The 14,853-nt window shown below is 54.9% G+C and overlaps 1 protein-coding gene across 21 annotated transcripts in view; it reads left to right on the top strand.

Annotated features, from left to right (window-relative positions):
* The window catches only part of NRXN2 (neurexin 2), a 106,742-nt gene that overhangs the window by 39,150 nt on the left and 52,739 nt on the right, over positions 1-14,853 (top strand). For 15 of the 21 annotated variants that reach the window (XM_059146232.1, XM_059146199.1, XM_059146189.1 and 12 more), the window contains 5 exons: positions 1,171-1,194; positions 9,010-9,171; positions 9,925-10,363; positions 13,864-14,250; positions 14,433-14,636. In XM_059146232.1, coding sequence (XP_059002215.1) covers positions 1,171-1,194; positions 9,010-9,171; positions 9,925-10,363; positions 13,864-14,250; positions 14,433-14,636 — 1,216 coding nt within the window. The remainder of the gene's footprint in view (positions 1-1,170; positions 1,195-9,009; positions 9,172-9,924; positions 10,364-13,863; positions 14,251-14,432; positions 14,637-14,853) is intronic. The other 6 variants (XM_059146243.1, XM_059146207.1, XM_059146170.1 and 3 more) reach the window with 1 other exon arrangement.

The following is a 14,853-nucleotide window of genomic DNA, read 5'->3' as shown; positions in this document are numbered from 1 at the left end:
AGGAGGGGGAGGGGTTCGGGGATGAGATACGTGGTGAACGTGAGCCCTCGGCCAGCCATGGAGGGCAAGGTTTCGTTTTCCCTGTTCAGGTGGCGACTCTCTCTAATTTTCTCAAGGAAGAGAAACAATAAGAGTTACCCCTCCCTTCCATGACTCCCTGGACCTATTTGCCTCTCCTCCATGCCCAGGAAAAGCAGACCCCAATATCCCTTCCCATGCTCCTTGGGGAACCTCTTCCCTTTGCCTCCAAATGAAATTGCCTCTCATTCTAGCCAGTCCCGGGACTCTCTGGGGGGGCATTGGCCACCCTTCTCCCAGCCTGACAGCCAGCTGGGCCACCACCGGCCAGTTAACCCATTAACTTGATATGGTCACTGGTCAGCCAGGAGGCCGGTTCTCTAGAAGGCCATCTGGTTGACCAGTTAGCCAACAACTCATCGTCCGTTCCCCGAGTCAATAGCCCGTCCCTTTCTCGCATCCCTTGTCTCTCCCCTTCCTTCCCTCCAACTCCCTAACATTCCAGCTGAAAGGACTTACTAATACGGCATAAATGGGTCTGCTTCTTAACCCCCTGCCTTCCCTCTCTCACCCTCTGTTGGAAAACCCCGTTGCCGACTCTGTGTGTGTTACTAACACGCTTATAACCCAGGGGACCAAGGGATGGGCAGGGACAGGTGAGATGAGGTATGAGTGAAAAACCGAACTAACCTTTCTGTCTCATTGCGGAATGTCGGCCATCTTTAAGTCTTTGCTTTCCTGGTCCAGTTCTTTTGTTGTTTTCTTCTCTACTAACCAAGGTCTTTAACTGTTCCCCTTCTCTGCAGCCGGCTCTTCCGGGAGGGGTGTGGGGGGCAGAGGAATCCAGGGGAGGGGGTGGGAGGGGGGACTGGGAGAAGAAGGGATTTAATTTTTTGTGTGTTTTATTTCTCCCTCCCATTATAATTTAATTTTCTTTAAACGAAATGCTTCAGTGGAGCCTACGGTGGGAGGGTCTGAACAACCAACCAAATACATATGGATATATATTTTTTTCCTCCTTCCTTGAGTTTCACAGTTGGTCATTTTATTTTTCTTTTCTTTTCGTTCTGTTCTTTCGTTGTTGTCTTTGTTGTTGTTGTTGTTATTTTTTTTTTGACCCCCCCCCACCCCTCCCCCATATCTCCGGTGAAGCACGCAGGGATTGGACACGCTATGGTAAACAAACTGCATTATCTGGTAGATATCACTCTAATTGTCTTACCGTTTGGTTTGCCGTGGGTTTTTTTAGCTGTTCGATTCTCCCTCTTTGGTTTCCTTTCCTCGTTTGGTTTTGGTTGTTTTGCTCTTCCGATCGTTTTTTTGGCGTCCTGGACAATCTTCAGATTTTGCTTCTCTCTCTTTTAGTTTTTCCTCTTTCCCTTTTCTTTTTTTCTTTTTTTCTTTTTTTGTTTTTTGGCCCAAACTCAAATCCAAAAGACAAGTGGAAACCAAGGAATTTGGCCTGTCCCTGCCTTAACCCTGACTCCTGAATTCAGATTCCTGGCCAGAGAGACCTGGGGGGCAGGCCCCATGTTCATCGGCTCTGGTTAGACCAGCCCCGATGCCAGGCTGCTGATTTCTATTGCTTTATTTTGTTCCTTTTCCCCCACACCTCCTCGCTCCCTCGTTTTTTTCTCTTTGATTTAGTTTCTTTCTTGGTCTCCTGAAAATCCATGGAAAACACCATCCCATGACATGCTACGCTCTGCTCACTGTCAGCTCCCGGACAGACCCCTCCAGTTGGGAGCCGGGGGGCTGGGGCTGAGCCTCCTGTGGCAGCCAGCTGGGCAGGTTCCTAAGTGGAGGGTGGTGGGGATGGCCCTGGGAGACGCGGAGTGGCCTGGGACCAGCTCATACCAGTTTGGGCTCAGTTCCATGCTGGCTGCCAGCGAAGAGGTGACATCCCCTCCCTCACGCCTCAGCCTTGAGGGTTCCTGGTTCCGTCCCCCCCACATCTGCATGGCATGAATGGTCTTTCCCCCCCAGGAGGGATAGTGGCCAGTTCCCCCACCGCTCTGCTGTTCTGACTAACACTCTGTTTCACACTGTCTTCCTTCCCCCACATCTCCCCCGACCTTCCGTCCCCTGCCTGTCCCGCATGGCCTCGGATGGGGGTGGTTGCCTTCCCTGGTGAGGGGATGAGAGGAGGAGGCGCAGCAGGGGTGAAGCGGGGCTAGTTGTTGCCAAACCCCTCTGTTTGGGTTGGTCTCAGTCCCCGTGAGTGTCGGTGTGGGTGTGTGTGTCAGCGCAGCTGGTGTGTGTTGATGTGTGGGTGCGACTGTGGGTAAATGTTGGTGTGGCATTTAGGGGGTGTTAGTGGGAGACTGTGCTGTGTGTCTGCGGGCTTCTGCTGGTGACTCCACACGTATAAACGCTGGTGTGAGCTGGGGTCTGTGGGACGGGGTGGAGGTTTGAGCCTGGGAAGGGCTCTGGGTGGAGGCGGGCAGGAGCTGGCCCTCAGGTCTGGGGCCGTGACGGGCAGGAACAGGGCAGGAGCAGAGGGCAAGGAGCTGGGACCGGCCCTTTGCTCCTCGCCTTGCCTCGGAGTGTGTGCCTGCTGGCTGTGCCGTGCGCCATCCCCTGGGATTCGCTCGTGCCCGCCCGTCCCGGCTCTGTGGCGGCAGGCTGTTAGTCATCGCCTATTAATAATGCAGAGTGATTGAGCACCAGGCTGGGGACCCTACAGATGGACGTGTCTGCTCCCGTGGGGCCCGCGCTACTGGGGGCAGCTGCCTGGCCTTCCCAGCCTCCCTGATCTTCGAGGCTGCGTGGCTGGCCACGAGGGAAGCTTGCTAGCTGGGGCTCCCAGTGGGCTCCCTGACCGCCGCAGAGGCTCAGATTGTGAGGCTACGTTGGGCCTGTCCTGATGCTTACATGGGCTATGTCTCCCTGCACCCACATCCCCTTGCTGGCCCTGTCCTCTGTCCTCTGCCCTGTCCCCAAGACAGTGCGCACAGACGCAGCCATGCCAGCCCTCCCGAGCCAGGGTCTCATCTGGTCACTCCAGGCATCCCAGTGCCACCCACAGGCTCCGCTCTCCAGCTGCTGCTTCTAGAAGTTAGCCTCTGCCCACCCCTCTGGCCAGGCCGGGAGCTGGGCATTTGGAACTCTTTCTTTACGCAGCCTCACTGGACAGTCAACCTGTCTTTGGGGACAGAAAGGAGGCAAGATAAATCCGTGTGGTGCACCCCAAACACCAGGGAAAAACCATCTGAGACTCGGGACTCCGTAGATCTTCCTTCCGGTCTCAGTTCCGTTAAAAATTGATCACATGGACGTGGGCCAAAGCTCAGTTTCCCCATCGACTGAACAGCTGGTAGAGTCCATTGCCTCCTTCCTGGGGTGAGTGTGAAGATAAAGCAGGGTAGTGGAAGTTAAAGCATCCGCACTCTGTAAAGGAAATTATGTTTTTATTCATCTTTATGGCATGTTAACTGATTATCTATCTCAGTGTTTCCTGGGTGTGGATGTTTTGTAAAGAAGTGATTCCCTTCCCCCGCAAACCCTGGAGAATACAGCATCTTTGGCCCTATGGGAGAAAACATTATTGTCCCTTCTTAGGAATCAGTCTCAAAATAACTTCAAGAGGCCCCAGAATGCCTCCGGAATTGGTCCGGGCAGGAGGAGGAAAGGCGGAGGAACATGGTTAACTTGGTTAAGAGGCAAACGGCCTTGTCTGGGTTCAGCCCTGGCAAGGAACGTTCCTGCAAAATTCCAAGTTTTTAAAGTGCATGGTGTGAGCATTACTGTTCGATGATCAGGGCTGGTTGCCTCCTGGTGGCCTGAGGAGCCTCATAGACCCTCGAAAACCTGTCCCCGGGGATCAGCCTTTTCAAGGGGACTGGAGTCGGAGCATGGGGCCCTGAAAGAAATGGGGTTTACCCTGTTCTTACTCCCAGGCATCCCTCTGCCCCAGTTCTAGTTGGCTTTGAATTTATTTTTACTAACTCGTTTTTATATGGTCTCTTTTGTTATCGGTGCGCTTCTCCTCGGGGCAGAGGGTGGATACAGACCAAAGAGGCTAATCCATTGAGAGGTTTGGGTCAGGTGTGGTAAGGAGGATGGATGTTGCCTTGTAAAAATAATAATGGGTGTTTTTTGTTTGTTTGTTTGTTTGTTTTTGCGCACACACTGGGGGCTCTGATTCTTCTAAATAGTCCTCACATCCTGCATATAATTTAAACTTGGCAAATGGCTAGGTTGAGGCATCAGGCAGAGACTGTTGTCCGTTAGCCAGTGGGGAAACTGAGGCCCAGAGACAGCAGTGAGGGGCATGTAGCAGTTCTGGAGGGTCGGGTGCCTTCCCTCCTGTTATCTCATTCGATCCGCATCATCACCCTGAGAGAAGCATGAGTGGTGGAGGTCATTACACCCCCTTGGCAGACGAGAGGCACAGATTGTTGTGGAAAACAGGAAAGGCGGAAGAGGAGCTCGAGTTCTCTGACCTGAAGTCTTGCCCCTCTCATCCCAAATGTTATCAAATCCAGATGTCAGGAGTTGCTGTAGGGCTGTAACTGCTAACCGAGTCGTTTTCCTGCGAGGCTTCAACCTGATTCTCTTTAGCTTCACCCTAACCCCAGACAGATGGCTGAACTTGAGCCGGAAGCAGGCCTGCACAACGTCCCTCAGCCATCCTGTCTTCATGCCCGACTCCCACCCCACTTTGTCCTAAGAGGAGGCCTGGGCCTTCTTCCTAAACTAGTTCTTTTTTTTTTTTTTTTAAGATTTTATTTATTTATTTGACAGAGATCACAAGTAGGCAGAGAGGCAGGCAGAGAAAGAGGGGGAAGGAGGCTCCCTGCTGAGCAGAGAGCCCAATGCAGGGCTCGATCCCAGGACCCTGAGATCATGACCTGAGCCGAAAGCAGAGGCTTAACCCACTGAGCCCCCAGGCTCCCCGCTAAACTAGTTCTTAACCGCCTTTGGCTTCTAGATCCCGTTGAGAATTTGTTGACAGCCATGGACAAATGAGACACTTTTGCATACAATGTCCTGGAAACCCATCTAGCTCCTCCATAAGTTAAAAACATCTGCCCTCTATCCTATTCTCCCTTGAATGAGTCCCCCTCCCAAGGAGGCTGGTGACCCTGTGATCCAAGCAGGCAGCTGGGGAAGGCTCTGGATGATGCCAGAGGGGTTCTCCCTCTTCCTCAGCCTTTCTTCCCGGGTCAGGACAGGCATGGAGGGCGCCTGTGGGGACAGTTATGGCCAGGACCTGGTTTCATATCCTACCAGCCTCCCTAAGAGCGACACGCAGAGCTCAGAGCAGATGAGAGGTGGGCCCAGCAGGGAGGGTTGGGACCCCGCCTAGGTCAGTGGCTGCCTAGCCACCCTCCGAGCTCCTGGAGCAAGGAGGGAGGCTGGGTTCCCGGGTCTTCCATGCCTCACCCCTTCTTCCCTGGCTGCACATGGCTGTTCCAGGGCAGAGCCATGGCTCATTCCCACTGGCCTCCTCAGCTCTCACTCTCTGCCTGTCCGTGTTGATGGGTTGGTGTGGGTTGGGCGGCGAGTCTGCTGTGTCTCGGGTGCTAGCCGTGGTGCTGATGACCGAAAAGAGGACGCTTGGAGATGAGCCGGTCAGGACTTCCGCCCACTGCCTTCAGCAGGATGTGGTGTGTGAGCTGGTGTGTCTGGGTCATTGATCAGTAGTGAATGGGTGGTGGCAGTGAGTGTCTGAGTCACCCCCTGGTGAGGAAGATCTGAGCCTCGTGTCCCTTCCCTTTCTTTCTCAACCCGTAAATGTCTCTGTCCTAGCGGTGGCTCCTCTCTCCTCCTCCGTTGGAAGGAAGCTTCTCCTTCCTGCACCCACGGCTCCCTCGCCTCCATCTCTGCTCTTCCCCATCTCCCCTGGCCCTGCATGCCCTCTCATGTGCGGCTGCCTCTCTCTCTCCTCTCCTGCTGGGCCTGGCTCCCAACCCTGGCCCTCTAACCCGCATGTATCCCAGCTGCAGAGGCTGTTCTCTCGCACGGCCCCCCTGCCCTCCTCCCCCGCCGGCCCCACCCCTTCCAGAAGCTGCGCGGGGAGGGGGCGTTGGGGGGCAGGGGCATCATGAACCCCTGGGGTGGAGGGGGACGGGGGAATTACTCCCCTGATTCCTGCTTTTACTAACGAACCCGCCATTTTTGTGTCTGGACTTTGGTTTGTCTGAGGGAACAGTTGGGTTTTACTAATCTCTGTCATCTCCTCCTTGCCTTCCCCAGAGACTGTCCTCCATTCCCCTACTCTCGGCTTCCTTTCCACCTGGTGCCCCTCCCCCCCCACTCCCTCTACGTCCTCCACCCCCAGGCTGACCCCCCCCTTCCTCCGTGCACCTCTATATGTCACCCTTCTCCTACTTCCCTCTCCCTCAGCCCCTGTTCTAAAAAATAGTCGTGAATTTGGGGGGACAGATAGGAGGGTGATGAAGGCATCCCTTTTCCAAAAGGGGCACCAGATGGCTGTGCTTTGCTTAAAGCCATAGAGGGCAAGGTCAGATTCATGCCCAGTGTGAAGGGGAATCCTGGAGGGTGTTCCCCACAGGTCAGGTCCTTCTAACTCTAGAATGGCAAAGGCAGGTGAGCTCCCTGCATGGACTGGGCCAAAGAGCCCACAGGATGAGGATAATGGCTGGAGCTGGTGCCCTGGCTGCTGGGGCTGGGGGGAGGGAGGACACAGCTGAGAGGCTCAGGGGAGCTAAAAGGTCGAGGAGGCCAGGAAGCCTCTTCCTCAGGACTTTGGGGGCCAGCCGGGGCCTCCCCCATACAGAATCAAGGGCGCCTGGTTAGAACAGGCTCGGAGGAGGAAGGCTCTGTCCACTCAAGTCTCCCGAGGTGCTGTGCCTATAGATGGGATACAGGCAGGGAGAACCAGTGTTTCTCTGGGTCATGAAATGACTTGACATTCACCTTTAATGATCATGATGTGTCTGTCTCCTGGATTGTGATGGGATTAACGTGGTTATAGGGACATGTCAGGTCGGGTACCTGCCCTTCAGGAGCGGACTGTCTAGCTGGGGTGAGCAGACACAACTCAGGAACTAATTAGTGGCCCATTCCCTGGTCTTGGTGTGGCATCAAGAGCGGAGGTGCAGGGTGGGACAGAGCTGAATTTGCCCTAGGGAGACCCCTTCACCTATCACCCCTCCCTGTCCTAACCCACCCCTTCACCCCAATCCCCTTCCTCCCTTTCCGTAGCCCCCTTCTGCCCATCCTAATCTTGTCTGCATGTTTTTGTGACTAATACTTTGACCCTTCCCTCTTCTACCCCAACCCCTACTTCCCAGCCTTAGGTGGGTAGAGGGAAGAAGAAATAAACAATAATGACCAGCCCTCCCCTCAAAATAAGACTCAAAAGCTTTTGAACTGCCCCCTCCCACAAAGACCTCTGTCCTTGAACCTGGTCCCCCAGCACAAGGTTTGATGGTTCCCAGGAGGGAGCCCTTCAGCCCTCACTCTGCTTAGCTGTGCCCCCAACTCACTGTGAAGGAGGGGGACTCGAGGGCCCTGTGGGGGAAGTCCTCCTTGCCTCGTTCTACCCATGTTCTTTAGGAGTCCCTAACATCCTCGCCCCATCCCCAAGACAGTGGAACCCTGGAGACCAGTCTTGGGGAAATGGCTGGTGGCATGCATGTGGGCCGGTGTGGGCAGGGACACACAGGATGTGACTGGAAGACCCAAATCTCCAGACTGTGCCTAAAAAGGGGGTCCTGAAGCATGTTTGGGGACTGGGAAGCGGGGGTGAGCTGTGGTCTGCGGAAGCACAGTGTTGGCTTCACTGTGATCCAGCTTCCTGAAGACTCCCAGAGGAGCCTGCCTCCTCTTCCCGGGTGACCATCCTGAGCCACAGCTCCCCTCCAGTGGGGCGCTCACGGTCCTGAAGCCCTGGATTCTTCCCCCATGTCTTGCTGGGTTTCTGGAGCCCTTGTAGGCTGCTCTTATGGCTGAACTTTTCAAGGCCAAGTGGGGATTTGTCTGGGGAGGGGTTAGACAGAGAGTTCCTTGCATCTGTCCCTTCTCCCCAAGGTCACTTCTGCCTTCCCCAGGCCACTGCTGAGCCCCTGTCCTCTCCTTGGAACATTGGGTACTCCCCACTCCTTTCCCATGTTGCTTTCTAAGCTGACTTTTCAGCCCAGGATTAAGATATCATGAGGTTAGCTCTGTTCCCCTGTTCCCTAACCTGGCCCTTAGTAATGATCGTGGCGTTAGTAGGGAAGACAACAAAGAAAAGAGGGCAGGCTAATGAATAGGTAAAGAGCTACACTCTCCGTGGGAGAGAAGAGAGCCACCAGTATATGGAGGGACTGGGGAATAAAGACACAGACTCAGGAAGAAGGCATGGACCAGTGGGAGCCCTTGAAGTTAGGGTGATGGTGGTGGGAATCAGCCCCGAAGGCATTATGCGTCCCCCAGGAAGTTCCAACGCTCTCCAGTACTGTCCCCGTGTTCTGGATGCCCTTGCTGTCTCCCACTTCCCTGCTGGGCTAAGGCTTCAAGGACTCTTCGGTGTCCCAAAGTGACAGCGGCAGGTGAGGCAAAGCCACCAGGATTCAAGGAGAACTGGTGCTCTCTATGTCCTTTATGAAAAATGCTCTGAAATCACCCGAGGCTCCAGCAAGCACCTGAAGAGGGGGAAGTGAGGATGCTATTTGGATCCCCCCATAATGGGGCCTTGTCCTGAGGTCCCTGCTCCTGTTTGGAGCCACTTCCAGGCCCTGCTTCTTGCTGTTCTTCATGGTGAGCTCTCCAAGTACCCCTCAGGCCTCTGCTTGCTGAGTTGGGGGCTGTGTGGCTGGCCTTAGCCCACCCTGAAACCATCAAATCTTGTGCTACCTCCTCTCCTGCCTTCCCTCTCTCCCCCCACTGTTCCTCTTCCAAGACAAGCAGACATAAAAATGGGGGTGTCCCCCTCCCCCGCAGCCCCCCGGCCCCTCCCTTGCCCAGCCCGTGGCTTTTCCCAGGGAGTTGATGCCGGTTGTCTCCTTGTCTCTCTCCCTCCCTCCTTGGGCTGGGCAGGTGACCATCTCGGTGGACGGGATCCTGACCACCACAGGTTACACGCAGGAGGATTACACCATGCTGGGCTCGGATGACTTCTTCTACATCGGGGGCAGTCCCAACACGGCTGACCTGCCTGGCTCGCCCGTCAGCAACAACTTTATGGGCTGCCTCAAGGACGTGAGTAGGGCTGGGAAGGGTCTGGGCTCAGCCAGGAAACCCTCTGGTCCCCGTCTTCAGTGTGATTTAGTCTGAGCTGGCCAGCTGCCTGCCTACTCTGTTGTGTCCAAGGTGTGGGGAGACCTCCCCTCATCCAAACCTAAGTCTCATTGATTTTTATCAAGAAGCTTCTCTCTCATTTCCTTGAGCCCCTGTCCTCTCAGAGGACTCTCGAGGGCAGCGGTGGTGCAGAGGAAAGAATGTTGGATGTGAAGCCTGAAGACCTGTGTTTGGTCTTGGCTCTCCCACCCACTAGCGCTGTGACCTTGGCCGAGTCTGGCGGCCTGTCCAGTTCTTAGTTTCCTCATCTAAAAAGTAAGTAGTCAGTACCTACTTCTCAAGGTAGATGTGAGGGCCAGACGAGAGTGTAAATGACAATACTCTGTCAGTTGGAAGATGTCTGCTAGATAGGAGCCGTGATTGTCTTGTCACTATTAGAAATCCCAATTCAGCGGGTACTGAGGGCTGCCCTGCTCGGCTGGGCTGGAGGACGGAGCACAGACCATAAGTGGGGCAAGGGAGGTGCTTGGTCAGAGCCTCTGTATGTGAAGTTCTAGAACAGAGGTCCAAGCCAGTGATCCGGTGCAATGAGCAGCACCCCCGCCCCCTGACACACACACAATGGCAGGGTCCCGTGGTGGCTGCTGCCGGGCCAGAGTGGCCAACCCTGAGTGGCTTTTGCTTCCTCATCCCTGACCCCACCCCTCCCTGCAGGTGGTCTATAAGAATAATGACTTCAAGCTGGAACTGTCCCGCCTGGCGAAGGAAGGGGACCCCAAGATGAAGCTTCAGGGGGACCTGTCATTCCGCTGTGAGGATGTGGCTGCCCTCGACCCCGTGACCTTTGAGAGTCCTGAAGCTTTCGTGGCCCTGCCCCGCTGGAGTGCCAAGCGCACCGGCTCCATCTCCCTTGACTTCCGCACCACTGAGCCCAATGGGCTGTTGCTTTTCAGCCAGGGCCGGCGGGCTGGGGCTGGGGCTGGCAGCCACAGCTCTGCCCAGCGGGCTGACTACTTCGCCATGGAGCTGTTGGATGGCTACCTCTACCTCCTTCTGGACATGGGCTCTGGGGGCATCAAGCTGCGGGCGTCTAGCCGCAAGGTCAATGATGGCGAGTGGTGCCACGTGGACTTCCAAAGGGATGGGCGCAAAGGTGAGATGGCCTGGGGGGTGGGGGCCCGTTCCACCCTTCCCCCGCCTGACTTCTTTTCCAGACCCCTCCCACTCACCTCCTGGCCCCTCCCCCATCCTTTCTGGACCCCTCCCATTCTCCCGGCCACTCCCCATCCTTTCCAGGCTCCTCCCACTGCTGTCCTTTCTCTCCTCCCATTGGGGCCGGTCCTGTCATGGTGCATCACAGGGAAGAGGGTACTGTTTGGAGTCAGCCGAGCTGGGTTCATACCTCAGCTCTCCACTTACCATGTGTGTGACTTCAGGCCCTTACTCAGCCCCTTGAAGCCCCAGTTTTATTATCTGTAAAAGGAACCATTACACTGGGGTCCTTAAGGGGAGAAAATAAAAGAATATCTATAAAAGCACAGTGCCTAACACAGTAGAAATCCTATTCTCCTTTAAACAAACAAACAAAAATCTTCCCAACCATGCCTTCCTCCTAGCTAGGTCCATGCAACCTTCTTTTATTAACTCACTCACAAGTGCTTAGGGAGCACCTACTGTGTGCCAGGAGCTGTCCAAGGTGCTGGAATGGGAACTGTGGGGAACAAAACTGTCATGGAGCTCATGCTCTGGGGGGTCGGGGTACAGAGTAACACCCAACACTCCCACCTGCTGAGGTTTCTAGCATAATGAAGTGGAGGGCAGAGTTGCTCGGGCCAGGCGGGTGCTGTTTCTCGAAACTTCTGTTGCTTCCGACCACCCTTTCCTCTCCTCTTCCCTTTTGGTCTCCTTTCCCACAGTTTTGCTTTCTGCCCAGTTCTCTCTTCACTCTTCTCCATCTTGTCCACGAGAGAAGGAGTTGATGTAAAGGAGAACTGACACATTACCCAACCTAAGCACTTATCACATCAGCTACATTGTTGCTACTGCACCAGGCCTTTGAGCCTGGGTGGAGGGGCTGTTTCCCCCCACACACAGGGAGGAAGGAGGCCCTATGCTTCCAGAAACACCAGCCTCTCATGGCTGGCTGTTGCTTCCCTTCTCTTTCTCAGAGATGTCACCTTCCCCAGGCTTTACAGTATGTGGGTTCATCCCCTGGTGTTGTCTCTTGATGGCACCTGGGGTTCTTCTCAGAGCTGGCTGCCTCTCAGGGTTTCCCCATAGGTGACTTGTGACTCTCTAGGTTAGAAGTCTGCCCAGGCTTTGCGGAGAACCCCAGGGCCTTCTGCTCCTCTCTCCCTTCATGAGGTGGTCTCCTTAGTGGCCCGCAGAGCTCTAGAGCCCACACACCAGAACTGACAAGTTCTTGGGTCACTGTTTGACCAGCTCTGGCCATTTCTGATGTCCCATGTTCATTTGGGCGCCTAAGCCCAGACTTGGGGCAGCCATCCCAACAGAACTCTTCTTGACCTTTTCCGTGACTTTTTAAAAAAAATTGTGTTAAATTACACATAACGTTACCATTTTAACCATTTTTTCAAAGTGCACAGTTCAGTGGCATTAAGGAACTTCACACTGTGGTACAACCATGACCACCATCCACCTCCAGAACATTTTCATCTTCCCAAACTGAAACTCTGTCCCCACGAGACACTAACTCCCTGTTCCCCCTCCCCCAGGCCCTGGCAGCCAAAATCCTTTCTCTTTCAATGAATTGACTACCCTAGGGACCTCCTGTAAATGGAATCATATAATGTCCGTTTTTGTCTGGCTCACTTCACGCAGTGTGATTTCAGCTTTATCCATGATGCAGCACATGTCTCAGCATTTCCTTCCTTTTCATGGCTGAATAGTATTCCATTGCATGTAAATACCACCACCTTTTGTTTGTCCTTTCACCAGCCGATAGACGCTTGGGTTGTTCCATTTCTGTGTTTTGGAGCAAAGATCTTGGAGCAAGGCCTATACTCACTTTAGTTTCCTTTTGCTGACTCTCTGTTATACATTCTGTTCCCAATTCTTCCTTTCCCTCCCTCTTTCTTCTCCCACATTTGATTCATTTACTGAGAGTCTAGCTGGGTAGCGCCTATGGCCAGGAGGCCCCACAGCAGGTGGGTGGAGCAGGCATCTGGGGATCTGCTACCAGTAGAGATGTGGGTGATCAGAGGGCCGTGACTGGGGACCTGCTGGGGGAGTGGGTTTTAGCAGGGAGACCCTGGAGCATCTGACACCTAGTCAGGGGAGACAAGCGAGGGCCATGTTATTAAAATGGGACACAGGGGAGTGACTTCTCTGGTTCAGTAAAGGTTTTGAGCAGAGGAGAACGTACTCCAGATTAAGAATCCCAGCCATAGAGGAGCTCCTAATTCTGCTTCCTGAATTTGACACCCCGTATTCATGCTTTGATCTCCTGCTGCACCCACACCCTGTTTAGATCTCTGCCTGGTCAGGCCTGATGTAGACCAAACCCTCCTTACCTCTTTTTAACTTCATGGACATATGCAGACTTTATTTTATTTTGTTTTGTTTTATTTATGAGAGAGAGAAAGTAAGCACACAAGTGGATGGGTTGGGGAGGTCAGAGGGAGGGGCAGAGGGAGAGGGAGAAGCAGACTCCCCGCTGAACAAAGCCCAGTGCACCCTCAATCCCAGGACCCTGGGATCATGACCTGAGCCGAAGGCAGACACTTAGCCAATTGAGCCACCCAGGCACCCAAAGACTTTTTTTTTTTTAAAGCATTCCTCTTGAGAAAAGACAGAGGAAGGAAAAAGTACAGAAAAAAATAGATGAACAGAGTAGTTTCTAATGTATAGTCTTCTACTGCTTAAAGATTTCAGTGAAGGTTTTGCAGCTCCCACTTGATCCCAAATATTTTTTCTAAGATAACCAGCCTTTCCTTCCAAAGAAGCCGTACAACTCAGGAGCTCTGTGCTCAGCCACCCCTGTCCTGGCTGTCATCCTGTGTCAGGCCCAGGTAGCGGATCTGCCTGCCTGTCTCGTCCAGCCAGACAGAGGGTGGGACCATGCGGGCTCCGGATGGCGGTCTGCTCTGCTCCTGACCCTCCCTGGTGCTTTGGGCAGCTTCCCCAATCTCCTTAGGCCTCACATGCCGCTTCAGAATGGGATCGTAAAGGGCTCCTTTCCTTGAGACTCTGACATAAGAGAACTGCTGAGGGTCTGACATGCGGTCATACAAGTTCAATAAGTGGTAGTAGGAAGAAAACGCTTTGGAGTCAAAGCTTCCAGCCTCCATAGGTTTCTCTGCCTCTGGTTTCTGGTCTAAGGCACTGGCCAGGGCGATGGTCCAGGCCTTTGGGGGCATGTCCACCTCCTGTGCAGACCCCGAGGACTCACTCGGGTGCAGAGGGAGGTGTGTGGACAGAGGTCCCTCACACCGCAGCTCGGCTGGGGCTGGTTCACCTGAGTTCTTGAATTTGACATCTTTGTCTAGTAGTATCCACGGCAGCAAATAAGGCCGAGCTTCTGGCCCAGGGCTGCTGTAGAGCGTGGAGTGGAAGATCAGGGGTCTCTTTCTGGCCCATGTTGACTCTTGATCCTGCCTTCGTCACTGAGGCCCGCTGTCCTTTGATCCCTAGGCTCCATCTCCGTGAACAGCCGCAGCACACCGTTCTTGGCCACCGGGGAGAGTGAGATTCTGGACCTGGAGAGCGAGCTGTACCTAGGCGGTCTCCCTGAGGGGGGGCGGGTAGACCTCCCTCTGCCCCCGGAGGTGTGGACGGCGGCGCTCCGGGCTGGCTACGTGGGCTGCGTGCGGGACCTCTTCATAGATGGGCGCAGCCGAGACCTCCGGGGCCTGGCCGAGGCTCAGGGGGCAGTGGGCATCGCCCCCTTCTGTTCCCGGGAGACGCTGAAGCAGTGCGCATCTGCGCCCTGTCGCAATGGGGGCACCTGTCGAGAGGGCTGGAACCGCTTCGTCTGTGACTGCATCGGGACCGGCTTTCTGGGGCGGGTCTGTGAGAGAGGTGAGGCCTGTTTCCATTCCAGGCGTCCCCGCTGCCCATCCTTGGGCCCCTTCCTCCGCAGGGTGCCCCGCGGAGACCAGGCCCGGGTTTGTCATCCTTGTAACGATCCTCTCCGTCTTCTCTCTCCCTCCCACTGGCTTTCCTCTGTCCCCCGATTCCCTCTTCTCCCACTTCCGGGGCAGAGGCCACGGTCCTGAGCTACGACGGCTCCATGTACATGAAGATCATGCTGCCGAATGCCATGCACACGGAGGCAGAGGACGTGTCGCTGCGCTTCATGTCGCAGCGGGCCTACGGGCTCATGATGGCCACCACCTCCAGGGAGTCTGCCGACACCCTGCGCCTTGAGCTGGATGGGGGCCAGATGAAGCTCACGGTCAACCTCGGTAACCACCCCGCCCTGTGCTCTGGTCTCTTCCCTGTCCCTGCCTCTGACCACACCCCCCTCTGTCTGGAGAAGCTGGTGGTGGCGCCACCAAGGGTGGGAAATGGGGAGGGGCCAATCCCGGGTCAGCACCCCCGAGAGCTTCATCCCCAGCGAGGATGCTGATTAGGGGGTGCTGGTGTTTGGCAGCCCTGGGTATGGGATACCCCCACTATGGC

This window comes from Mustela lutreola, chromosome 1 (assembly GCF_030435805.1).
Source record: "Mustela lutreola isolate mMusLut2 chromosome 1, mMusLut2.pri, whole genome shotgun sequence".
Lineage (NCBI taxonomy): Eukaryota > Metazoa > Chordata > Mammalia > Carnivora > Mustelidae > Mustela > Mustela lutreola.
This window is presented reverse-complemented; position numbering and strand designations above follow the sequence as displayed.